The 26,577-nt window shown below is 50.2% G+C and overlaps 3 protein-coding genes across 5 annotated transcripts in view; 1 reads left to right on the top strand and 2 right to left on the bottom strand.

The window, feature by feature from the left end:
* LOC128344288 (protein TSSC4-like) overlaps nucleotides 1–20,575 on the bottom strand; it is a 50,403-nt gene extending 29,828 nt beyond the window's left edge. Inside the window, exon 1 of the mRNA XM_053294144.1 lies at nucleotides 20,313–20,575. The gene's annotated coding sequence lies outside the window, so the exon portion shown is untranslated. The remainder of the gene's footprint in view (nucleotides 1–20,312) is intronic.
* The window catches only part of LOC128344279 (zinc finger protein 420-like), a 28,020-nt gene continuing 17,599 nt past the window's right edge, over nucleotides 16,157–26,577 (top strand). For 2 of the 3 annotated variants that reach the window (XR_008315764.1, XM_053294109.1), the window contains exon 1: nucleotides 20,733–20,968. The gene's annotated coding sequence lies outside the window, so the exon portion shown is untranslated. Of the gene's footprint in view, nucleotides 16,168–20,732; nucleotides 20,969–26,577 lie in introns of those variants that run through there. The other variant, XM_053294110.1, reaches the window with a different exon arrangement.
* Nucleotides 22,046–25,110, bottom strand: LOC128344287 (uncharacterized). Its single transcript, XM_053294134.1, has 2 exons — nucleotides 24,546–25,110; nucleotides 22,046–23,600 (listed from the first exon to the last, which is right to left on the bottom strand). Exons 1-2 carry the CDS (start codon nucleotides 24,546–24,548, stop codon nucleotides 22,515–22,517), a joined length of 1,089 nt encoding a protein of 362 aa, XP_053150109.1. The 5' UTR covers nucleotides 24,549–25,110; the 3' UTR covers nucleotides 22,046–22,514.

Genomic DNA, 26,577 nt, shown 5'->3' with positions numbered 1-26,577 from the left:
GTGGCATCTGCCAGTGGTGCTTACAGCAGTTTTCCTGCCCTGAGCAGGCGGTTGGACTCGGAGCCCTCCAAGGTCCTTTCCAACATGAACATTGTATGATTCTCATGCACCACAGTCACTAGTTTCTAGTTTGTATGGCCGTTTTAGAATTTGCCTGCCTCTCCTGGAAGGGGAATGCCTGGAAGCTGCTGGAATCCTCCCTCCTTGCTTGGTAAGAGCTGCGGAGAGGGGGAAACGTCCCTAATCTCTCCCCACTCCAGACTCTCTGTGTCCCTCCTCTTCTAATGTCTTAAAAATATCCCTGCTGGATCAGGCCCAAGGGCCAAGGCCTATTTAGTCCAGCATCCTGTTTCACACAGTGGCCCACTAGATTCCTCTGGAAATCCCACAGGCAAGAAGTGAAGGCATGTCCTCTCTTCTGCTGTTGCTCCCCTGCGGCTTGTGTTTACAGGCATCCTGTCTCTGAGCCTGAAGGCGGCCTATAGCCATCAAAACTAGTAGCCATTGATGGACCTGTCCTACACAAAATTGTCTAGGCCTTTTTTAAAATCCATCCAAGCTGGTAGCCATCACCACATCCCATGGCAGAGAATTTCACACAGCACATAAATAATCTGTGGGAAAGTACTTTATTTTGTTGATCCTAAATTTTCTGGCAATCAGATTCATGGGATGACCCTTCCTTCTAGTTTTCTGAGAGAGGGTGAAGAACTTCTCCCTATCCACTTTCCATTCATAATTTCATAGACCTCTGTCCTGTCTCTAAACACAAAAGCCCCAGATGTTGTAGCCTTGCCTCTTAAGGAAGGTGTTCTAGGCTCCTGATCATCTTGGTTGCCCTCTTCTGTACCTTTTCCAGTTCTATAATGCCTTTTCCATAATGTACCTATTCCAGTTCTATAATGTATAAGGTAATAATTACCTTCTATAAGGTAATAATGTACCTTTTCCAGTTCTATAACCCCTGCTAACTGAGCAAAGAGGCACCTTTTACCATGGTGATTCTCTTTATTTAGCAAGGGGAGAGTAACTGGCCCTATCCACCCCCAGCACAGTACTTCCAGTGACTTTTGCTGGTGTCTGTCTTATGTTTCGTTTTAGAATGTGAGCCCTTTGGGGGACAGGGAGCCATCTTATTTATTTGTTATTTCTCTTTGTAAACCACCCTGAGCTATTTTGGAAGGGTGGTGTAGAAATCGAAATAATATAATGTACCTTATGAGATATGGTTCCCAGAAACGTACACAATGCTCTAAATGTGGCTGCACCATAGATGGGGAGACATGATAGAGGTCTATAAAATCATGCATGGTGTGGAGAAAGTGGAGAGAGAGAAATTCTTCTCCCTCTCCCATAACACTTGAACCAGGGGTCATCCCATGAAATTGATTGCCAGGAAATCTAGGACCAACAAACAGAAGTACTTTTTCACACAATGCATAATCAACTTGTGGAATTCTCTGCCACAAGATGTGGTGACAGCCAACAACCTGGATGGCTTTAAGAAGGGTTTGGATAACTTCACGGAGGAGAGGTCTATCAATGGCTACTAGTCGGAAGGCTATAGGCCACCTTCAGCCTCAAAGGCAGGATGCCTCTGAGTACCAGTTGCAGGGGAGTAACGGCAGGAGAGAGGGCATGCCTGTGGCTTCCAGAGGCATCTGGTGGGCCACTGTACAACACAGAATGCTGGACTAGATGGGCCATGGGCCTGATCCAGCAGGGCTGTTCTTATGTTCTTATGGGTATAATGGCATTATGATATTAGTATTTTTATTTTCAGTTGCCTTCCTAATGATCCCTAAGAACATAAGAACAGCCCTGCTGGATCAGGCACAAGGCCCGTCTCGTCCAGCATCCTGTTTCACACAGTGGCCCACCAGATGCCTCTTGGGAGCCCACAGGCAAGAGGTATGTGCATGCCCTCTCTCCAGCTGTTGCTCCCCTGCAACTGGTAGTGAGAGGCATCGTGACTCTGAAGCTGGAGATGGCCCACAGCCACCAGGCAGCAGACTAGTAGCCATAGTACTAGCCATAGTAGCCAGTCTAGTGACTGACCCACAGCCACCAGACTAGTAGCCATTGATAGACCTATCCTCTATGAATTTGTCTAAGCCCCTTTTAATAATGAGGCATAAGAATAAGCCCCTCTTATACTTTTAGAACTGTGCAACTGTTGGATTTTCACAGTGTAGGCTCATGCCCAGAAAAAGATGATAAAGTCCTGCTACAGAACACCAAAACAAAACTGTAAGTCCCTTACTGTCCCAATGTCCAGACTTGGCATTGAGGACAAAAAACTTGTTGGAGGAGCTTGGTACCAGAAAGTGGTTAAGAGGAAAGGGGGTAAAGAAAAGTCTCATGGCCGTATCCAGAGTAGTGTTGTTCAAGTCCAAAACTCCTGCATTGATTCTCAGTGGCTATCAATCAGAACACTTGTTTGTGGAGCAGTGTTCCCTCTAACAGGGATTCCCAGATGTTGTGGACTACAACTCCCATAATCCCCAAGCAAAAGCCATTGCAGCTGGGGATTCTGAGAGTCAACATCTGGGAATCCCTATTAGAGGGAACACTGGTGTGGAGGGTGTGTGTGGGTGGACCTAATCTCCATCATCCTGGTGCGCACATTCCACATTAAAGGACAAGAAAGAAGCCCACTCGAAACAGCAGCAGAATGAAGCAAGAGAATGGATGTACCCATTACAGGCTACATATCTGAGTATAACTCCGCCCCCCACAAAAAAATTAAAATTCCTTTTCCAGTCATTCAAGGAGAGGAGACAAAGACGGACAAGGACATTTATCAAGTCCCTCTAAATTATGATGGAGCCAGAGTTTGCATAAAGGTCAGCTTGTGGAAAGAGAGAGACAATACTAAAGTGGGAGTTAATTATCAATTGTTAATTGTTGTTATATTGTTTTTAATGTTTTGTTTTAGCTCTATACTCTTTTAGTGGTTTGTTTTAATTGTAAACCGCCCTGAGCCATTTTGGAAGGGCGGTATACAAATCAAATCAAATCAAATCAAAAAATAAGCTGTTCTGAGAATGGATTTGCACCAGTGCTATTCACATGAGAAGACCCACATACACTCCTCCTTGTGCAGGAAGATCAGGGCCAAGTGTGGGAGCTCCATAATAAAAACTAATATCTTTTCCCCCCTTTTCTGTTTTGGGAAGCAGACATGGAGCAGGGGGGCAAGATGTGCCCATAGGCTTTCTCCTCTGTAACTAACAGCAGTTTCAGGGAAGGGCATTTGGATGGAGGCTGCAGTGCAAAAAAGAAATATGTCTGTGCAGCAGCTGTTCATTAAAAAGAAGAAGAAGAACATCCCACAGTAGGGCTCATTGGCAAAGAGAGGAAACAAAAGCTTCCAATATTTTTATGGCCTCTTACAAATCCAGGCTGTAACCATATTTGTATACTGTGTGCCGTTGTGGGTATGCCTGATCCAGCAGGGCTCTTCTTATGGCAAGTACAAGGCAGCAGTATCTGTTCAAAGCCACTGAGTACCTCTTGCTTGAGGAGCACTTCCTGCTGCAGTCAAAGAGTGGCTTTGGAGGAGAAGATTCCTCTGAGAAAAGGCTCAATACTGGAAAAGGGAAGGTGGTAAGTTCCTATGGGCAGACCCTCCCTCTGACAGACTCCCCACACAACTGAGTTATCACCCTTGCTGCTCTGTCCTTGAGAGAGGTTGGAGGGGGCGGCTTTTTAAAGCTGACAGATTCCTAGGAATGGGCCTGGATTTTGTTAGTGTTTTTTCCTTTCCTGAACAATCGAGCTGTACATCTAGCTTCCCACTTGAGCCATCGAGAATGAAAAGGGGGCATTTTTACATTTTAAGATGGTCCCTGGTTGCTCTGTGCTGGCAGGTCCGGGGAGAGGGGCCATGCAGAACTGCGAACTTCAGCCCTCCTGCCGAAGATGCTGAACCACGCCTCCCATAATCCCTCACTACTGGCCACTGGGGCTAGGGCATGATGGGAGCGGTACTATCAAGAAACGGTGGGGGGGGCAGCTCTGCTTAGTGAGAGGCATTAAATGGCTAGTTCTCATTGTTTTCTGGTGAGGGTCCATCTAAGGGTTAAAGTGCGGGAATCTTGACTCCTGGAGGAACAAATCGGAAGGAAGGAAGGAAGGGAGGAAAAAGGTGTGGAATGGAAAATTCTTTACTGTGGAAATTGTTGAGTCACTTATCTGTCAAGGACAGACGGGGCGTGGGAAGCGTTGCGAACCTTATTAGCATGGCGTCGAATGATAGGTTCTTTCAAACTGTAACTGTTCTGTTTCTCGGAATGTGGAAGTGTCTTCTATTAATTAGCTATCTGTCTGCTGAGAAACCGAAACTTAAGGCAAAGTCCAGCCTTAAGGCAAACACATGCATAGATGTAATAAACTAATTGGTCCCTCGGGCTGAATGTTGACGCCCAACTATGTAACAATGCCAAGGTATAAAACCTCAAAGCACTGAGTTTTTGGCGCGATTCTCTGGTAGGCCGCGAGGCACCGAGAAAAGCCACCAGCGCTGGTCAATTCAATAAACGGTGATTTTGCTTCCTTCAATCATCCCTGTTTGTCTGGTTTGTGGAAACTGGGGGCCTCCCAGGTAACATAAACTGGTGCCGTTGAGGACTTGGAAGCTTTGCTGGTGATTACCTGCCCATCGGTGGCTACTTGGGGGTCCCTTTCTCTCATCGTGGGCGAGCAACCCTTCGGCGCCACTTCTTCCGTTGAAAGAAGGAAGGTCTTGACCCCCGGCGGCGTGAGACCCAGACTCCCAAGCCCACCGAAGACGGGCGCGGAACGAGGCACACCAACGCAAAGAGTCCGGGCAGGTGAAGTATTGAGGGTCTCGAGACAAGTAGGGACCAGGGAATAGCCCACCCTGTGTCAAGAGCCGCTGTAGGCAGAGGGCACTGCCTAGAAGCAGGACGGGCTCTGGGAGGAAGAAGGGAGGTGTTGTGTGAATGTGTGCAGTCTGAAAGGTTTGGTGAGTGCAGAGGGGGACCCCAAAGGGGGAAACCCACTGTGAAAGTGGCCTTGCAGTGGCAAGGCGGGACTCCTGAGTAAGTTCTCTCTCCCGGCGATGGGAAGAGGACCCAAACCGGAGGTGCGGGCTGTGAATTTGTCTGTCCATAATCCCTTTTGTGTCTCACTGCGTGGACCCCTCACCTGCAGTCCGTTTCCCCTTTTCCGACTTGTCTGTTTGTCCTGAGCGAAAGAGAGCACAATTTTGGTAATCATGGGTGGGGGAGGCTCGAAAACATGCACCCCACTAAACTGCATGGTCCAGAACTTTAGAAAGGGCTTCACGAGAGACTATGGCGACCCACCCTGTAAACCGGAGATCCTGGTCAGACATTGCACCTTGAATTGGCCAGCCCAAAGCCCAACTTGGCCAGCAGATGGGAGTTTCGAGATAGAAGAAATCCGAAAAGTCCACATAACAGTGACTGAGAGCCACCCTGACCAGTACCCATACATAGATCAGTGGATGCTAAACGCCATAGAAGGGCCAAAATGGCTGCGAGATTGTAGAAAGAAACAGGGGGCAAAGACAGTGCTGGCACTTCGCACCAAGGGCAAGCCACAGAAAGTGGAGGAGAGAAGGGCTTCGGCCCCATTGCCGAGTGCCCTGCCGCCACCTCCACCTCAGCTTTTGGAGGCTGAAGAAGAGCAGGAATCACCACCACCACCCCCTCCCCCTTACAACCCGCTCTACCCCAAGCTTCCACACGCCCCACCGTATAACCTGAGGCAGACGGAAGAAAGAATCAGGGAACAAGCGAAGCAGAAAGAGGAGGCGGAACGGCTAGAATGGGAAAGGAAGAAAGAGGCTGAGATTAGGCAGCGTGAGGAGGCGGCGGAAAGGAGCTCAAACTGCTACAGGCTAAGATGGAAGAATTAGAGAAGGCAAAGAAGAAGCTGGAGGAACAGCAGCTGTGTCTAGACGAAGAAGGGGAGGTAACCATAGCCCCTTTACGTGTAACCACCTTCCACGGGAAGAAGGGAGAAGCCCTGTATCAATACCAAGATGTGCCTTTCTTGTCTTCGGACCTGCTAAACTGGAAACGCACGACTAAGTCCCTCACTGAAGACCCGAGAGAGATGCTGGAACTTTTCGAGATGATCATGCGCACTCACTGTCCCACTTGGGGGGATATACAGGCGCTACTAGTGACCCTGCTGTCCTCGGAAGAGCGAGGTCGTGTCCAGGAGGGAATGAAGAAGTCGCTAGATGTAGAAGTAAAGACACATCAGGCGGGGACGGACCCGAAGCAACTGCATGACCTCTACCTAGTAACCAGAGATCCCGACTGGCACCCAGGCGTGGGAAAGGGTGAAGAGTTCCTGACTCGCTACTGAGAATTGGTGATAGAAGGCATGAGGGCAGCGGGCCGGAGAAATATTAATCTTGCCAAAGTATCGGAAGTCCTGCAAGGACCGCAGGAGGCACCCGGAACGTATATGGAGCGGCTGAAGGCAGCCTACCACCAGTGGACTAGCATTGACCCGGATGATGAAGGGAACCGAAGGCAGATCAACATGACCTTCATAGCTCAGGCCCAGAAGGACATTCGCCGAAAGCTACAGAAAAAGGAAGAAGCAGTGGACATGCCTGAAGAGATGTTATTGGGATTGGCTAGAAATGTATATGCAAACAGAGACACGGAGGAAGAGAAACAGCAGAAGGCCGCCGTTGTGATGGCAGCAGCCATCAGAGGGGAACTGCCAGGAAGACGGGGACGAGGCGGCAGCGGCAGTACCAGAGGGTGGGGTCGAGGAGGCAGAGGAGCCTACCAGGAGCGTCTAGGCCGTGATCAATGTGCCATCTGCAAGAGACATGGCCACTGGAAGAATGAGTGCCCGGAGAGACTTGAGGAGGAAAATGCGGACAGGGGGCACAGAGCCTCGCGAGTGATGGCTGGGCATGTTGAGGAAACAGAATGACGGGGCCAGGGTTCACTGCACCAATTACCACTCTCCCCGGAACCCATGGTGACTTTGACTGTACAGGGGAAGAAGGTGCCATTTATGATCGACAGCGGGGCTACCATATCAGCCATCCAACAACCTATGGGAGAAAAGACAGCCCTCAAGTTGCCAATACAGGGGGCCACAGGTCGCAGTAACTCCAGACCCATTTTTGATGTGGACAATTGCAGTCTCAAGGGAAATACCTTGAGGCATCAGTTCGTGTGGCTCCCCGACTGCCCCATGAACTTATTGGGAAGGGACATCTTGTGTAAACTACAAGCCACCTTGACCTTCGCGAAAGATGGAAGCTTCACCTTTGAAACACCTCAAAGGGGGGAAGTATGCACAATAGAAATGCTCAAAGAAAAGGCCTGGAAGTGGAAAGCCTGGTGGGACGGGAAACCGGGGGCCACCAGAGTCTTGATAGCGCAAGACGTAACAGGAAGCTTACCAGTGACTCAGGAGGTTTGGGCAGAAAATGGAGGATTTGGGCTGGCGGTTAACCAACCCCCCCCCCCCCCGTGTGCATTCGAATGAAGCCGGGAGCCACACCCGCCAGCATACCACAATATCCAATTTCAGCGGAGAAGAGGAAGGGGATTCAACCAACTATCACTGCCTATCTCGAAGAGGGAATACTGCAAGAATGCTGGTCTGCATGGAACACCCCACTTCTTCCAGTGGAGAAACAGGAACCTGGACGCTACAGACCAGTGCAAGACTTACGGGCTGTGAATGCGAGAGCTGAGCCCATGGTGGCCCTTGTGGCTGACCCATACACCATAATGAGCAGGGTGCCAGGTGCTGCGAGATGGTACACTGTACTGGACATTAAGGATGCTTTTTTTCACGATCAGGCTGGCACCCGTGTCAATACCCATCTTTGCATTCACCTGGCAAGACTCCAGGAATAGGCGGACCCAGCTAAGTTGGGCTCGCTTAGCCCAAGGTTTTTTTACACTCGCCAACGATATTTTCGGAGTCCTTATCTAGGGATTTGGAAGGCCTAACCATACCCCCGGGAGGGGCAGTCCTACAGTATGTGGATGACATCTTGCTTGCAGCAAATACCGAAGAAGACTGCAGAGAACTCACCATAGAAGTGCTTAAGAGGCTCGCAGCCTGCGGCTACAAAGTATCCAAGAGCAAAGCCCAACTCATGCAGACAGCCGTGGACTATCTGGGGTTCCGCCTGGAGGGAGGCCAGAGATACCTGTCAGGGGAAAGAGTGGAGGCGATCTGCGCCATTCCGGAGCCCAAATCCAAGCGTGGTCTACGTGCATTCCTTGGCATGACCGGCTACTGCCGAGTCTGGATACCAGGCTACGCCCAGATCGCCCAGCCCTTGTATGATGCGAACCGAGGGGATGGCGAAATGCTATGGGGAGAAGACCAACAGAAAGCGTTCCAGGAGCTGAAGGATATGTTAACAAAAGGCCCAGCTCTGGGACTCCCGAACCTCATGCTGCCCTTTACGCTGTACGTGCTTGAATGAGGAGGCTTGGCTAAGGGAGTTCTAACACAACAAATTGGACTCAGCATGCGGCCCTGTGCATATCTCTCTAAAAGATTGGACACAGTGGCAAGAGGATTTCCACCATGTTTGAGAGCTGTGGCGGCAGCAGCCATGCTATTACAAGACGCAAAGAAGCTCACTTTCGGGGCAAAAACCACAGTCGTCACAGAACACTCTATTAGATCATTGCTGAAAGAAGGGACCATCAAGTGGATGACAGGCTCCAGGCTTATGAAATACCAACTGATGTTGTTGGAAGATCTGGAGGTCGAACTACAAGTGGCCACTAGTCTGAATCCTGCCTCGTTCCTGCCTGATGAACACACAGAGGAGGGAGAGACACATGACTGCCCGACGTTGTTGCAGCAAACCTGGGCGGTCCAGCCCGATCTACGTACGGTCCCTCTGAAGAATGCAGACTTGCAGTGGTTCACGGATGGGTCCTCTTTCGTGGAAGACGGGGTGAGAAGAGCAGGATATGCAGTGGTGAGCCTGGTGGACACTTATCGAAGCTCAACCTTTACCTACGGGCACCTCAGCCCAGCTGGCGGAATTAATCGCAGTCACCAGAGCCTGCGAGATGGCGGAGGGACAGACCCTGAATCTATATTCGGACTCGAGATACGTGCATAGCATTACACCATGAAAGGGGCATGCTGGATTCTAAGGGGAACCCCGTAAAGTACCAACTACAGATCCGGCAATTCATGGACGCTATGCAGCGGCCCCGTGGTTTGGCTTTCATGCACTGCCGCGGGCACCAGAAGGGAGGAGGAGATGTGGAGAGCGGCAACAGGAGAGCCGACGCAGCGGCCAAGTTAGCTGCACGTTCGGCTGAAATGATTATGGTGTCCCTTGTTCCAGACCTAGCCGCCTTGGAGGAAGATTGGGAATATGGCCCAGAGGATGAGAGATTGGCCAAGGCTTTAGGGGCACTGAAGCAAGATGGGAAATGGATTATCAAAGGGGGGGAAACCCTAGTGCCCAAGGAATATGTACCAGCATTAGTTAAGGGCCTGCATGAAGGCACGCACATGGGAGCGGAAGCCATGTATGAACTAATCAGAAAGAAATACTATGCACCAAATTTGTCCTCCCGTACTCGCCAGGTCGCTAGAAAATGTATTGAGTGGACCAAAGTCAACCCTACCACCCACCGCCAAGGCCAAGCGGGGCAAGTGGCCATGGGAGCGGGCCCGATGGATATCATACAGGTTGACTTTACAGAAATGGTCCGTCAGGGACCCTACAAGTATCTTCTCGTTGTAGTATGTACCTTGACTGGGTGGGTGGAAGCGAAGCCCTGCAAAGCTGAGAGTGCCCAAGCCATGGTGAAATACTTGCTCAATGACCACCTGCCTACTCACGGGTTGCCAATCCAGATTAACTCAGACAACGGGGGGGCCTTTGTCAGCAAGGCGGTGCAGGATGTCTCCAGGGCCCTTGGGATACACTGGAAGCTCCATTCTGCTTGGCGGCCCCAGAGCTCCGCGAAAGTGGAACGCATGAATAGGACAATCAAAGATCAGCTAGCCAAGCTCATTGAGATAACCCAAATGAACTGGGTGGCTCTTTTGCCCTATGTTTTGTTTAAAATTAGGAACACTCCGAGGGGCAAGGAGAAACTCACTCCATTCGAAGCTATGTACGGCAGGACATCACCCATTCTCCGTGCGCCTGATGGAGACCGCCCACCCTCCACTGCCCAGTGGGCTAAAGTTTTACACGGCGTACAGAGCTCCCTACAAGAGACAATCCCCATTCCAATAATTGACCCTGTGCATTCATATGAGGTGGGGGACTGGGTGTGGGTTAAAAAATGGAATGTGAAACCGTTGAGACCCAGATGGGGAGGCCCGTACCAGGTCCTGCTAATCACCCCTACTGCTTTGAAATGTGCAGGAATTAAGGCGTGGGTCCATCACACCAGGGTTAAGCGGGCAGAGGCGCCTATTTCGTGGGTTGCGCAGGAGACCGGAGAGACAAAGCTGAAGATCCGCCGCCTACCCTGAGTCTACCCCCTGCTACACCCCACCGGAAATGGGTACACGTCTTCGCACGGGTCCAGGGTACACCTTTTGGACGTCCCTACTGTGTGCCCAATACCGGAAGCGGCCACTCTACGCAGGGACCACCGGCGGGGAAGGAGGAGGGGGGAGCACCTTTTTGTGCCTGAACATAGGGATGCGGGGCCAGGACACGTGGGTTTGGGCACTGTTGGCTCTGTGGGTGCTGGAAACGGGCGCCCCATACCAGGTCTCCCATCGGAAGGTTCCCGGGCTCCAGACTGTAATTGGAGCCACGTTTCTTAAGGACTGTTGGGTCTGCACCCATGGGGATATACACTCTGAGGAGAAGGTTGCCCTGGTGGCAGGCCCCGTTTCCCTTGCCTGGTGGGTTCAAAGGCCCAGAGTTAGTTGGTGCTCTCCGTGGGTTAGCACCACCGATTTAGCCTGGCGACCAGGCACGGGAGGTGGGAACCGCCAACCCTACCGTTATGAAAGGGAATGGAAACATAATTGGTACGCGAAAGGGGTGCCCGAGTATGAGGTCGAATCCTTGCTTGGCCAACATCCCATTTGTATCCAGAATGTTGGCAGCACGGGGCCCAGCCTAGGGGAGATTCCATATGCCCACTGCGCTCACACCTGGTCTTTTGACAAGTCCCTTGGCGAGTTCACGCCACTGCTTGATGATCATGGGCCTGACCAGGAGGAATGTGATGGGAATGATCCCGCCGTGGGGAAATATTTTGGATTATATGGGGGGGAGATGACACTCACCTCCGTAACCCTGTTCAATTTTACTAAGGGCCCCTGGCGGGAGGAATCCAAGTTTCTATGGAATCACACTTTGTATGTACATGATCGGCTAGGCATCCTGGTCAACAAAACACAGAATAAGCATGACACGTGTGACAGTAAACTTAACACGTGGGAATCCCCTTTCTGGCACATCTGGCTGAGCATAACATGCGCGCACCACAAAGACCCAAATGTGACACTTTCCTGGTTTGGGGGCCGGTCTAGCAAGTCCGGACTCTTCAGCCTGGACGGAGAGTGTGCCACGGCCCTAAGTATAGGGGAACGGAAGGTGGGGCCAGGAGAATGGGAGATGGGAGACGTTCTGACCCTGTCCTTGCTCGAACCGGGGATGTACTGGCTTTGTGGGAGAAATGCATACAAGGCACTACCACAAGGCTGGAATGGTAGATGTGCTCCTGCTTACCTAGCACCCAAGGTAGAGCTCCGCAAAAGCCTGAATGCCTCTGAAGTTTTAAACATGGGCAGCTTCCTGCACCGCACGAGACGCGGCGTGGAGAACCCCCTTGTGGTTCGCAACACCGGGTTCCATCAGGCTTGGCGGGCCATACTACCGGGCCTTGGCGTGGCCAAACTTGAACAAGCAGTTAAAAACATTTTGAAAGAAATGGAAAAATCATTTAATAGCACGTTGAAAATGCTAATGGAGGTCCAACAGGAGGTTGATTCTCTATCGAAGGTGGTGGTGCAAAACAGGAAGGCGCTTGATATTCTTGCTGTTCAGCAAGGGGGCGCCTGTGCCTTAAGCGGGGAAAAATGCTGTTACTATGTAAATGACCAGGGAAAAATTGATCAGGAAGCTGCCAAATTGAAGGAATCAATACAAGTTTTCCATAACATTGGGCAGCCGGCATCCGAGTGGGGGATGTGGCAGTGGCTCATGGGCTGGCTGCCTGACCTTGCCTGGTTGAAATCACTGTTTGTTGTCTTCATTGTCATTGTTATAATTTTGCTTATGTTACCCTGCGTGATCCCTTGCTTAACTAGAATAATAGAATCTGCTGTCTCTGCTATAGTCAGGACGGAAACCGCCCCACACATAATGGCAATGTATTCTGGCTTGTCCCTAAAAGAAGAGCCATGAATTGGCTCTGCAGGGGGGAGATGTGGAATGGAAAAATTCTTTACTGTGGAAATTGTTGAGTCACTTATCTGTCAAGGACAGACGGGGCGGGGGAAGCGTTGTGAACCTTATTAGCATGGCGTCGAATGATAGGTTCTTTCAAACTGTAACTGTTCTGTTTCTCGGAATGTGGAAGTGTCTTCTATTAATTACTTATCTTTCTGCTGAGAAACCGAAACTTAAGGCAAAGTCCAGCGTTAAGGCAAACACATGCATAGATGTAATAAACTAATTGGTCCCTCAGGCTGAATGTTGACGCCCAACTATGTAACAATATTCTAATTTTCTGGGATTGTGGATTTGGGGTTTTCGTGAGCTGTACGCCATGATCATCACAATTATAACAAATTAAGGCTTGACTTATCTCGCTTTGCATGTAATGCGTCTGTCTCATATATCAGTTTCACCTTTTAATTTGCATTACTGAAATTAATGGACTTTTGCACGATATTCTAATTTTCCGAGTTTCACCTGTATACCATGAGACAGAAGACTATTGATGTTTATACTGTTACTTCATGTAAGTGGTACTGGTTAGCTGCAGATATATTTTCTTCTCCCTTCACAAGTATATGAGTGTCCTTTCTCTTTTCCCCACCCTCCTGTTATCAGTGACAGCCAGGATTTGCAGGTGTTGAACTACAACTCCCATCACCCAAACTCACAATGGATTGTGGCTGGAGGATGATGGGAATTGTAGGTCAACTGCACAGAGAGAGAGAGAGAGAGAGAGAGAGAGAGAGAGAGAGAGTCAAGTTTGCCTGTCCTCCCTGCCTAGGGGACACTAGGGTTGCAAGCTAGAAGAGTTATAGGAAAGCATAACCCACTTCATTCTCCACCCCTTTTTTTCCTCTTGCAAAGTTTCAGTGCTTTTGTTTAAGAGCCGAACGGCAAGCTCAGCTCAGCACTGAATTTGCAAGGTTGAGGAAAACTGGCCCTGTTCCCTTCATGACTCGCCCCACGGCTCGCCCCTCGGCTCACTCCCCCTCCCCCACAAGGAGCCAGAAGTGCCCCCTCCTCCTCCCCCACCCCTCTTTCTGCCAGTTGCAGCTTCCTCGCCTTTCCTTCCCTCCGCTCACCAGGCTGCAGCAGAAGCTCAGGATTTCTCTGCGTCCGGCTGAGCCCTCTCAGGAGGCAGCGGCTGCAGCTGCTGCTTCTCTCCCCACCCTGTGCGCACAGCAGTCACACAGACATCAACAGGGAGAGCGAAATCGAGGAAGACATCCACTAGGCATTCACACACACACATCTTGTTTTGCCAGCAACTCCATCCTTCCTTGGAAGCGGTTCACAAGCTCCCAGACTCCTTGAATCTCCCTTCTTTCAGAAATTATGAAAGCCAACCAAAAAACAGAGAATCAAGAATAAAACAAAGCACCGATTTTATTTAGGTGAAAGGCAACTCTGGGATGCCTCCGCCCCAAAAGGCGTCAGATCTGCAGCAAGGGGGGAATGGGGATTAGATATTGGGAGTGGTCAGTTTTTGGAGTGGTTTTTAAAATGCAAATAAGCGGTATAAGGACTTAATCTATAGCTAACTGGAGAGCCCCCACTTTAGGAACTATGAGGGCTTGCAAGGATTTAATGTGGACAACGTTTTTTAAGAGGGGGGAGTGGCGAAGGGATTTGCCCGCTGGGTTTGAGAAGCAGTAGGGAGCAGCTGCTTGTCCTTGGCATAGAAGAACAACTTTAAAAAAACCCAAGTCCAGGTGCGCTCCCCGCAAGCCTCTAGCACTGGGAGAATTTCTGATCAGCAAACCAGTCACTCTGGGGAAAGGGAGGAAAGCTCAGGCTACAATTTACAAAGCAAGCTGATGTTGCACCCCAGCCCCGCCCCGGCAGCAGGTCTCTCTCACTCTCTGTCCCACGCTTGTTCTCCCAATGACCCCCCCCCCACTGGCCCCTTTCATCTATAATCTTTGCCCATAATACATTTGATCCTTTCGGGGAGCGGGAGGAGGAAAATCCTATCCAGGACCAGAACAGAAGCGGGTGGCAAGGCAAGGCAGCAGGTTAGGGCGCGCAGCAGGACACACTGACTGAGACATCATGATTTTGGGAGTTTGCTTACTGGAGTCAGCCAGTGTTTAATGCAGCCGGCACGAACGGCACTTCGGCAGCGGCAGCACAGCACAGCAGCTACAGCACTCAAAGAACAGGCAGCCTGCACGCCAATTGGGCGTGGGGAGCAGCTGCAGGGACTGAGTCGGGCAGGCAGAGTACAGACCCGCCCAGGCACTCAGAGCAGCCTGCAGCGGCATGGTGGGAGGATTCGAGGAGAGGAGCAGCATCGCAAACGGGGGAGAAGGAAGCGGAAGCACCGCTTGCCCAGGGAGCTCTCTCTGCACGGGGCGCACCAGCCAATAGGAGCGCCCGCCCTCTGCAGCCCCGCCCCTTGTGTCTGCACGAGTGGGGGGGTGGCCGGGTGCAGGCACCGCCTGGGGGAGTCGGGAGACGCCGGCCGCGGTGAGCGCCCGCTGGCTCGCTGATTTGGGGGGGGGGTTAAAAAAAGGGTTTTTTGGAAAATTTTGTGATGGTGGTGGCGGCAGCCCAGTGTTGGGGCCAGGGGCAGGCACTTCTGCGCCCTTAGTCAACGGGCGCCCAGGGCACGTGCCCTGCCTGCCCTACCCTGATTATGCCCCTGCATGGGTGCCTGCCACCCCCCACCCCTCCTGCAGTGGCAAACTCTCCTTTGCCAGAGGGCTTCAGTCAGGGGTTTATTTATTTCATTTATCATTTTATTTTTTTAAAAAATTATACCAGTTGGAGTGGCATCCGCCAGTGGTGTTTGCCTGGAGCAGTTTTCCTCCCCTGAGCAGGCGGTTGGACTCGATGCCCTCCATGGTCCTTTCCAACATGAACACTGTATGATTCTCACGCCCCACAGTCTGTATGGCAGTTTTAGAATTTGCCTGCCTCTTCTGGAAGGGGGCTGCCTGGAAGCTGCTGGAATCCTCCCTCCTTGCTTGGAAAGATTAATCTGCAGAGAGGGGGAAAGATCCCTAATCTCTGCCGGCACCCGTCTTTCTGTGTCCCATTCCTAATGTCTTAAGAACATAAGAACAGCCCTGCTGGTACAGGCAAGAGACCTATCTAGTCCCGCAGCCTCTTTCACACAGTGGCACATCAGATACATCGGGGAAGCCCACAGGTGCAATTGTCATGCCCTCTCTCCTGCTCTTGCTTCGCTGCAACGGGTATTGAGAGGCATCCTGGCTCTGAGCCTGAAGGCGGCCTATAGCCATCAAGACTAGTAGCCAGTGATAGACCTGTCCTCCAGGGATTTGTCTAAGCCCCTTTTACCATTCAAGTGAAATCCATCCAAACTGGTAGCCATCACCACATCCCATGGCAGAGAATTCCACAGATTAATTATGCGCTGTCTGAAAAAATACTTTGGGGGTTGGTCCTAAATTTCCCGACAACCAGCTCCTATTGGCTGGTGCGCCCCGTGCAGAGAGAGCTCCCTGGGCAAGCGGTGCTTCCGCTTCCTTCTCCCCCGTTTGCGATGCTGCTCCTCTCCTCGAATCCTCCCACCATGCCGCTGCAGGCTGCTCTGAGTGCCTGGGCGGGTCTGTACTCTGCCTGCCCGACTCAGTCCCTGCAGCTGCTCCCCACGCCCAATTGGCGTGCAGGCTGCCTGTTCTTTGAGTGCTGTAGCTGCTGTGCTGTGCTGCTGCTGCCGAAGTGCCGTTCGTGCCGGCTGCATTAAACACTGACTGACTCCAGTAAGTAAACTCCCAAAATCATGATGTCTCAGTCAGTGTGTCCTGCTGTGGGCCCTAACCTGCTGCCTTGCCTTGCCACCCGCTTCTGTTCTGGTCCTGGATAGGATTTTCCTCCTCCCGCTCCCCGAAAGGATCAAATGTATTATGGGCAAAGATTATAGATGAAAGGGGCCAGTGGGGTGGGGTCATTGGGAGAACAAGCGTGGGACAGAGAGTGAGAGAGACCTGCTGCCGGGGCGGGGCTGGGGTGCAACATCAGCTTGCTTTGTAAATTGTAGCCTGAGCTTTCCTCCCTTTCCCCAGAGTGACTGGTTTGCTGATCAGAAATTCTCCCAGTGCTAGAGGCTTGCGGGGAGCGCACCTGGACTTGGGTTTTTTTAAAGTTGTTGTTCTATGCCAAGGACAAGCAGCTGCTCCCTACTGCTTCTCAAACCCAGCGGGCAAATCCCTTCGCCACTCCCCCCTCTTAAAAAACGTTGTCCACATTAAATCCTTGCAAGCCCTCATAGTTCCTAAAGTGGGGGCTCTCCAGTTAGCTATAGATTAAATCCTTATACCGCTTATTTGCATTTTAAAAACCACTCCAAAAACTGACCACTCCCAATATCTAATCCCCATTCCCCCTTGCTGCAGATCTGACGCCTTTTGGGGCGGAGGCATCCCAGAGTTGCCTTTCACCTAAATAAAATCGGTGCTTTGTTTTATTCTTGATTCTCTGTTTTTTGGTTGGCTTTCATAATTTCTGAAAGAAGGGAGATTCAAGGAGTCTGGGAGCTTGTGAACCGCTTCCAAGGAAGGATGGAGTTGCTGGCAAAACAAGATGTGTGTGTGTGAATGCCTAGTGGATGTCTTCCTCGATTTCGCTCTCCCTGTTGATGTCTGTGTGACTGCTGTGCGCACAGGGTGGGGAGAGAAGCAGCAGCTGCAGCCGCTGCCTCCTGAGAGGGCTCAGCCGGACGCAGAGAAATCCTGAGCTTCTGCTGCAGCCTGGTGAGCGGAGGGAAGGAAAGGCAAGGAACAGGGGCGTAACTACCATTAGGCAAGGAGAGGCGGCTGCCTGGGGGCCCCCACGCCTTGAGGCCTCCCCCGAGGCAAGTCACATGACTCCCCAACACCTGCAGAGCTTCAGTGCCATGGAAAAGCCAACCCCAAGTTCAGAGCAAAGGCGGCATGCATGCAGCAAAGTCCTTGTCTGCAGAAGCAACTCTGAGCCGGGACCGCTCTTGCCCATGGGAGGGTGGAGGGAGTGGATTTTTCTAGAGAAGCTGGCATAATGGGGATGTGAGTGTGAGTGCACTATATATTGTGAAGTGTGTATATTAGTGAGGGGCCCATTTTAAAATTTTGTCTCTGGGCCCACTCCAGCCTTGTTACGCCCCTGGCGAGGAAGCTGCAACTGGCAGAAAGAGGGGTGGGGGAGGAGGAGGGGGCATTTCTGGGTCCTCATGGGGGAGGGGGAGTGAGCCGAGGGGCTAGCCATGGGGCGAATCATGAAGGGAACAGGGCCAGTTTTCCTAAACCTTGCAAATTCAGTGCTGAGTTGAGCTTGCCGTTCGGCTCTTAAACAAAAGCACTGAAACTTTGCAAGAGGAAAAAAAGGGGTGGAGAATGAAGTGGGTTATGCTTTCCTACAACTCTTCTAGCTTGCAACCCTAGTGTCCCCTAGGCAGGGAGGACAGGCAAACTTGACACTCTCTCTCTCTCTCTCTCTCTCTGCAGTTGAACTACAACTCCCGTCATCCTCCAGCCACAATCAATTGTGAGTGGGGGTGATGGGAGTTGTAGTTCAACACCTGCAAATCCTGGCTGTCACTGATAATAGGAGGGTGGGGAAAAGAGAAAGGACACTCATATACTTGTGAAGGGAGAAGAAAATATATCTGCAGCTAACCAGTACCACTTACATGAAGTAACAGTATAAACATCAATAGTCTTCTGTCTCATGGTATAGATAAAACAGGGGATCATTAAGATCTAGCCTAGGGCATACTAGAAATTGGGGCTATGAGAATGGATACAAAATTCAAAATAACAGAAATTGGGGACATTTGGTCACAATTTTGGATAAAAGGTCACATGGAGGGGGGTATCAGTTCCCTACCCCTGCAGCTTTGTAGTGTATACAGTCAAATGTGCTTTCAGATGATAAGACACATGAAACTGCCACAATTGACTATGAAACTTAAACCTACTGAAAGACAGCTTATAGTATTCTTTCCCTTTAAAACTACTAGAAGTCAGCCAAGGTTCCCTGATCTTAGGTTTTGTAGTTGCCACTGAAGCTAGGGGCAGGGAAGGGAGAGAGAATTAGAGTCTCTCTCACAGACTGTAATCCTGTACATTCTTACCTGAAAGCAAGTCCCATTGAGCTCAGTGGACTTACATATGTATGTATTTTATTATATTTGTACACCGCCCCAAACTTCCATCTCTTGCAAGACAAGAATTAGCTTAGGCTTCACTTCTACACTCACAACAGTACTTTGCTGAAGCCTTTTAGCTGAAATGCTCTTGCAGTTTGAATGCCCCTGTTGGTGCCTTTTCAGCATAAGATTCAGAGCAGAGGGGGAGAGCGATTTTCTTCCCATTTCTGTGATATGGATTGTTCATCCTTTTTAGGGTCTCTGACTTTTTTAAAAAGAGCAAAAAAAAATTTTTTTTTTAATTGTCTGATCCCTCACAAAAGCCTTGGTCTTTACTACATAATTAGGTAGCACTTTGCATAATCCTGCCAAGACCTGTACCTGCTGGACCCCATTTACCCCTTTTGGAGCAGTTTGTGACTAACCCAGAGAGTCAGCAATGAAAAGTGGCAGAAAATAATTTCTTATGCATGTGTAGTCAGGTTTTCTAGGGACACACAAACAAGAGACATTGTCAAAACTATTGATGAGAAGAGCATTTGCTTCAAGTCCTTTATCTGTACCTCCATAGTTTCTAAACCTGAAATTGGTTTGAATTAGCTTTGTGTGAGAAGTTATACCCAGTGAACAAGCTCAGGTTGCTTTGCTAGAGTTCAGGATTGGTTGTGGGGGGTAAAGAAAGAGGGTGCTCTAGAAATCTAGAATGTGGCTGGTTGATTTGGGGATTGTTCGTGCCTTTGAAATTGTGTTAAGAAGAGCCTCTGAAATAAGGAGTGGTGGGAAAACACAAGGCGGTTGTGTTTATATAGATTATATCATTCTTGCATGTGTGTGTCTGAGGTAGAGATCATGTATGAATATGAGCATATACATATCAGAAATATTAACCCATCCTTTTTAAAAATATAAGACTTTATCTGTAACAATGATTTCTTTTACCACACCTGCAATCAATAGAGCTGCTACCTGTTTCCTAAGAGAGATTCTGTGTCTTTAGCAAGCACATGACAGGTAAAAATTCAATAGATGCAGATTTCTTGAAACTATACCTTCATGCTAGGAAAAGCTGTACCTATTGAATTTCTGCCTCTCATGTGTTCAAGCTATAAGAAACTCAGCAAAACACACACACATGCTCAGACCACCCCCAATACCCCAAGACAGTGTTATTTCCTACATGCTAATTGGCCCTTTGACATCTTCCTTGTGAATTCTGTGCAAAGTGTACAGGATACTGCAGCACTATTCTCTACTCCATCCCATGGGCTGAGGCCATATAATACAACCCCTTTGCTGAAGCTAAACAGGTCCAGTTGTAGTCAATGCCTGGATGGGTAACCACTTGGGAACCCCATGCAGTGTTCCCTCTAACAGGGATTCCCAGATGTTGTTGACTACAACTCCCAGAATCCCCAACAAAAGCCATCACAGCTGGGGAATATGGGAGTTGTAGTCAACAACATCTGGGAATCCCTGTTAAAGGGAACACTGACCCCATGTATAGTTGGAATTCCATGATGGAAGAAAGGCGGGATATAAATGTAAGGCATAAATAAATGCCTCTCCATAATATGCTTATGAGATGGGCCATTGATATCAGATTCCATATACTATAGGGCTCATCGGCTTTTAATAGTTGGCTACAAAGCAGTATTTTGGCAGCTACAGTGCTATAGTATTTGGAGATATTGCAGCTGAAAACATTCTTCTTCCTACAGTTATAGAATTAGGTAACCCTGTTAATGTTCACATTTTGCAAATGAGGGAATGAGGCTGAGTTACCTGAAAGATGGGTGTCAGATGTCTGGGTGGTGTGGAGGGGGGGCGGCGCAATTTCAGTGCTTGCCCTGGGCGCTATGTTCCCTAGATACGCCACTGCACCCATGCAGGCAGTTCCAGCAGGCCAGTCCCGCCAGACGCAGCTGCCATCCCGCTCGCCCCCCTCCTCGCTCTCCCGATCTTGTTCCCAAGCCACGTGGCTGAGTTCTCTTTTGGTTGTGTTGTCTGTTCTTTCCTCCCTTCCGAGCAAGACGGTCCCTGGTTGCTCTGTGCTAGCAGGTCGGGGGAGAGGGGTCATGCAGAACGGTGAACTTCAGCCCTCCTGCAGATGCTGAACCACGCCTCCCATAATCCCTCACTATTAGCCACTGGGGCTAGGGCATGATGGGAGCTGTAGTATCAAGAAGCGGCGGGGGTGGGGGAAAGGAGCTCAGGACTGCAGCCCTGCTTAGCGAGAGGCATTAAATGGCTAGTTCTCATTGTTTTCTGGTGAGGGTCCATCTAAGGGTTAAAGTGCGGGAATCTCGACTCCTAGAGGAGGAAATCGGAAGGAAGGAAGGGAAAAGGGAAACCACTGCCTCCTTCCGTCGCCCTCCCTCTCTCCGCAAAACGGGCTGGGTTGCATGGCCTCCCGCGGGCTTCTCCCCCTGTGAGATCCGGTGAGTTCCACCTGCACCACCCCCGGCCGCCCCCTCCCAGGGCGGTGCTCGCGGCACCCGGGGCCGCCTTTTAGAATGTCCACCCGGGGCTCGTGCAGGGGGAGGAGGGAGCGGGAGGAGCCGGTCCCTTCCTCAGCCACGTGGCTGGGAACAAGATCGGGAGGGCGAGGAGGGGCGCGAGCGGGATGGCAGCTGCGTCTGGCGGGACTCGCTGCAGCAGGAACTGCCTGCACGGGCGCCTGCCACCCCCCTACCCCTCCTGCAGTGGCGAGCTCTCCTTTGCCGGAGGGGATCAGTCAGGGGGTTATTTATCTAATCTAATTATTTTATTTTATTTTAAATATATATACCAGTTGGAGTGGCATCCGCCAGTGGTGCTTGCCTGGAGCAGTTTTCCTCCCCTGAGCAGGCGGTTGGACTCGATGCCCCTCCATGGTCCTTTCCAACGTGAACACTGTATGATTCTCATGCCCCACAATCTCTAGTTTGTATGGCAGTTTTAGAATTTGCCTGCCTCTTCTGGAAGGGGCATGCCTGGAAGCTGCTGGATTCCTCCTTCCTTGCTTGGAAGGATTAATCTGCAGAGAGGGGGAAAGATCCCTAATCTCTGCCAGCACCCGTCTTTCTGTGTCCCATTCCTAATGTCTTAAGAACATAAGAAGAGCCCTGCTGGTACAGGCAAGAGACCTATCTAGTCCCGCAGCCTCTTTCACACAGTGGCCCATCAGATACATCTGGGAAGCCCACAGGTGCAAGCCCTCTCTTCTGCTCTTGCTTCGCTGCAACGGAGAGGAGAGCTGGTCTTGTGGTAGCAAGTATGACTTGTCCCCATAGCTAAGCAGGGTCTGCCCTGGTTTCATCTGAATGGGAGACTTGATGTGTGAGCACTGCAAGATATTCCCCTCAGGGGATGGAGCCGCTCTGGGAGGAGCAGAAGGTTTCAAGTTCCCTCCCTGGAAGCATCTCCAAGATAGGGCTGAGAGAGATTCCTGCCTGCAACCTTGGAGAAGCCACTGCCAGTCAGTGAAGACAATACTGAGCTGGATAGACCAATGGTCTGACTCAGTATATGGCAGTTTCCTATGTTCCTAACGAGTATTGAGAGGCATCCTGGCTCTGAGCCTGAAGGCGGCCTATAGCCATCAAGACTAGTAGCCAGTGCTAGACCTGTCCTTCAGGAATTTGTCTAAGCCCCTTTTACCATCCAAGTGAAATCCATCCAAGCTGGTAGCCGTCACCACATCTCATGGCAGAGAATTCCACAGATTAATTATGCACAGTCTGAAAAAATACTTTGGGGTTGGTCCTAAATTTCCTGACAATCAGTTTCACAGCATGACCCTTGGTTCTAGTGTTCTGAGGGAGGAAGAAGAAATTCTCGCTATCCACACTCTCCCTTCCATGCATAATTTTATAGACCTCTGTCCAGCCTCCCCTTAGTTCTTCTAAACTCAGTGCCCCTGATTTTGTAGCCTTACCTCATAAGGAAGGTGTTCTAGACTCCTGATGATCATCTTGGTTGCCCTCTTCTGTATTTTTTCCAGTTCTACGTGTCCCTTATGAGATATGGTGACCAGATATGTTCACTATACTCCAAATGTGGCCGCACCATAAATCTGTATAAGGGCATTATGATATTAACAAATATTGCTGCAACCTCAGTGTGGGAACTTGGTGCGTTGTACCTTCTGAGGTCTAAGTTTGCTTGTTCCATGAAAATCATTTGTACTTTTGCTGTTTGAAAACTTTCTGTTAGTCTATGCATTTGTTCATAAGACTTTGCAAATGGGTTGATGTTTCTTAGAAGGGGATCCAGACTTTCCAGTACTGTTGCTAAGCAGGCCGAGTTGTTCTGTAGGCGTTGTTTGGTTGCTTCTCCCGTGTCAAATATGTACAGTTGACCATACCCTGGCTTGTGTTGTTCACTTGGGTAAAGTGGAGATACCTTATGATAGATTTGTCCGTGAATACGGAAGCAGTATGGTCCTCTGCCTGGAGGTGTGTTGATTTCAGCTCCCATTGAAGCCAAAGCCAAAGCAGCATTGTATTCTCTGATATGCTCTCTGTAATTTTTTGCCTCTGTTGATTGTGTGAGAAGCAGTTCTTTGAGTAAGTCAGGTGGTTCATTAAGTTCTTTGAGTGTCACTTTTCCATCATGACAGCATTTAGTGTATTTTCTTGTACTATTGAGTTCATCTAACCAATAAAGTGCACCACAGTAATGGCAGCTTTCAGTCAGAGTCCCACAGTTATGTTCCTCAGTGCTATCTTCTGTATAGATTTGTGTGGCGTTGGTTTTGTAGTCTACTAATTTACATCGTTTTGCTTGTCTTTTTATGTGTAGACGATGGTCTCTGGATTCCAAACTCTCATCCTTTCGTTTCCTTTTTTGTCTTTGGTTTTTGCCTAGTCTTTTCTGCTCAATGTTTGCATCTTCTTTGTTTGCTTGTGTTGTCTTTGAGGGCATTTTTCTTTCAGCTGTCTGATTTTTTTCTTCTCTTTTCTGCTCTTCGTTTTCTGTCCTTTTGATTTCTTCCTTCTTTTCTTCTCTCTGCTTCTTCCTCGGATTCATCTTCTCTTTCCTTTTTTTTTTTTTTTTTTGCATCATCTTCCTCAGATGATGTTGTCTATCCTATAGTTTTGGAGTAAGGTTATGCTACATCAGAATATACACTGTGAATTCTCCAGACTTCACAAATGTCAGGATTTTTAACCTGCCAATGTCTCGCCTGCCATCCCCCAGCCTTCTGCCCCAATGTCTCGCCTTCCATCCCTTCTATTGTCCCAGTGTTTCGTCTGCTATTCCCCCACCTTCTGCCCCAGTGTCTTATCTGCCATCCCCCCACCTTCTGCCCCAATGTCTCACCTTCCGTCCCTCCACTATTACGCTAGTGTCTCGCCTGCCATCCCCCCCACCTTATTGGAGATTGTCCCTCTCCACCTAATTGCCATGCCCCCCCTCCTCTTTTCCCAGCGTTGTCTATAAGGCCACAGGTCAATGTGTTTCCAGTCTGTTTGGTTTCTTTTAATGTAGGGGTGTGTGTAGCAGCCAATCTGGCATGTGTAAACTCCCCCCAAACCTGGGACGCATCTCAAAAATTTCTTCTATAATGTTTATATGTGTTTTTTTCACATAAAAAGGTGTTCTAAAACAAATGGTTCTCTGAAAGAGAACTTAAAGGCAGCTTCATTAGTCACATTGCTGCTCTGCTTGCCACTAATAAAAAATTAAAAAATGCTTCTCTGTTACAGGCAGTTATCCCATTATTAACTACATCCATGGATCTGATTTGGTTCCACTCTACAACAATACTCTTCTTCCCAAACTCCCTGGTTCCAATTTTCTCTCGGCCATGTATAGTAGGTGGTTTTAGGCAAGTCGCATTCTAGGGTTCTCTCATCTTCTTTAATGATGAGTATTTTAAAAATCTGGTATCTGATATGAGCTTAGAAATTTCTGTGAGGATTTCTCCTCACAGTATGACTCTCCGTAGTCGTCCCCCCCCACCCCCCGCAGCCCTTCAGTTTCATCTCCCGCCACTTATTCGGCTTTTTTTTTTAAAAAAAATTGTTATACCATGGTCTCTTTTTCTTTGTCTGTGTGTACATTTTCATCAGCAAATGTCCCTCAGTCTCCATTTTTACTATCTCGCCCTCTCAACCGTCTCCTCTGTCACGTATCCCCCTACTGGCTCCTTCTTGTACCTCCGTCACCCCTTGTGCAGGCTTACACCCTTTGGTCTCCAGGCCATGCCCGCTGATGCCGTCTCTCTGCTTCATGGCCGCCAGGCCCGCCTCCGCCGCTTGCCCCTACGGTTGGGTCCCCTGCTTTCTTAGGGCTCCTGGTCATGCCCGCGGATGCCGCCTCTTGTCACCGCTTGGCTTCTGCTGGCCATCTTCCTCGTTGGCCTCAGTCTCTGTGCGGGCCAAGTGCCGTGGCTCGGGCTGCTGCCGCCGCCTCGCCTAGGCGAGCAGGCCAGACCCGGCGCCTCTCTCCCCTCACCCCATGGCCGCCGCCGTTGCTGGTCTCCTCCAGCGGACGGGCCTGCCGGTGCGGTCGCTCTCCTCCACGGCCAGGCCTGACTGGTTGCGCGGCCATGGCCGCCGCCGGTCTCCACCGGCTGGCAGCCCACCGTTGGTGCCACTCTAGTCTGCGGCCAGGCCCGCATGGCTCCTTGGCTATGGCCGCCGTTGCCGCCAGTCTCCTCCGGCGGGCAGCCCGCCACTGCTCCCGCTCTCCTATGCGGCCGGGCCCGCTTGGCTCCTTGGCCATGGCCGCCACCGCCGCCGCTGGTCTCCTCCGGCGGGCGGCCCGCTATTGCTGCCGCTCTCCTCTGCGGCTGGGCCCGGCGGGCTTCCTGGCCATGGCCGTCGCCTCTGGTCTCCTCCGGCGGGCGGCCCCACGTTGCTGGCGCTCTCCTCTGCGGCCGGGTCTGCTGGGCTCCCCGGTCATGGCTGCTGCTGCTGTTCGCCTCCGACAGGCGGCCCGCCGGTGCTGCCCCTCTCCTCCGCGGCCGGGCCCGCCCGGCTCCCCGGCCATGGCCGCCGCCGCTTTCTCTTGGGTGCGCCTTACCCAATCAGGCACCCCCGCAGCCCAGCCAATCAGCTGGGCTGCCGGGACGCACGTTTGAAAGGCACACCCAAGAGAATTAAATATATAGATAAGATAAGATAGATCCCTGTCCCCGAAAGGCTCACAAAGAAACACAAGATAAACACCAGCAACAGTCACTGGAGGTACTGTGCTGGGGCTGGATAGGGCCAATTACTCTACCACTGGTAAATAAAGAGAATCACCTCATTAAAAAGGTGCTGATTTGTCCAGTTAGCACAGGTTAAAAAGATGAGTTTAAATTATAATTCAGCCACAGTTACTTATCACATGTTCTCATTGTAGAAACAGGCATACTTGAAGTTGACGTTTGCTTGGAAATATTACAGAGATAAATTGGTAGATAGATAGACAGACAGACAGACAGACAGATAGATAGATAGATGCCAGTAACCTCCAGACTGGATTACTGCAGTGTGCTCTATGTGGGGCTGCCCTTGTATGTAGTCTGGAAACTACAGTTGGTCCAGAATGCGGCAGCCGGGTTGGTCTCTGGGTCATCTCAAAGAGATCATATTACTCCTGTATTGAAAGAGCAGCACTGGCTGCCGATAAGTTTGCGGGCAAAATACAGGGTGCTGGTTATAACCTGTAAAGCCCTAAATGGCTTGGGCCCTGGGTATTGAAGAAAACGTTTTCTTCGTCATGAACCCCACTGCCTATTGAGATGATCAGGAGAGGTCCGTCTGCAGTTGCCACCGGCTTGTATGGTGGCTATTCGGGGCCGGGCCTTCTCTGCTGCAGCCCTGAAGCTTTGGAACCCACTCCCTGCTGAAATAAGAGCCTCCCCATTTCTGACAACTTTTAAAAATTCTTGAAAGACGCATCTGTTCACCCAGGCTTTTAATTAAGGGTTGTTTCAATAGTTTTAAAATGGTTTTAAAATATTGATTTAAAATTTTAAATTGTTGTAGTGTTTTAACCTTTTCTGTTGTTTGTTTTGCTTTGTTGTAAACCGCCCAGAGACGCAGGTTTGGGGCAGTATAAACATATTTTA

The sequence above is a fragment of the Hemicordylus capensis genome, chromosome 2 (assembly GCF_027244095.1).
Source record: "Hemicordylus capensis ecotype Gifberg chromosome 2, rHemCap1.1.pri, whole genome shotgun sequence".
NCBI lineage: Eukaryota > Metazoa > Chordata > Lepidosauria > Squamata > Cordylidae > Hemicordylus > Hemicordylus capensis.
This window is presented reverse-complemented; position numbering and strand designations above follow the sequence as displayed.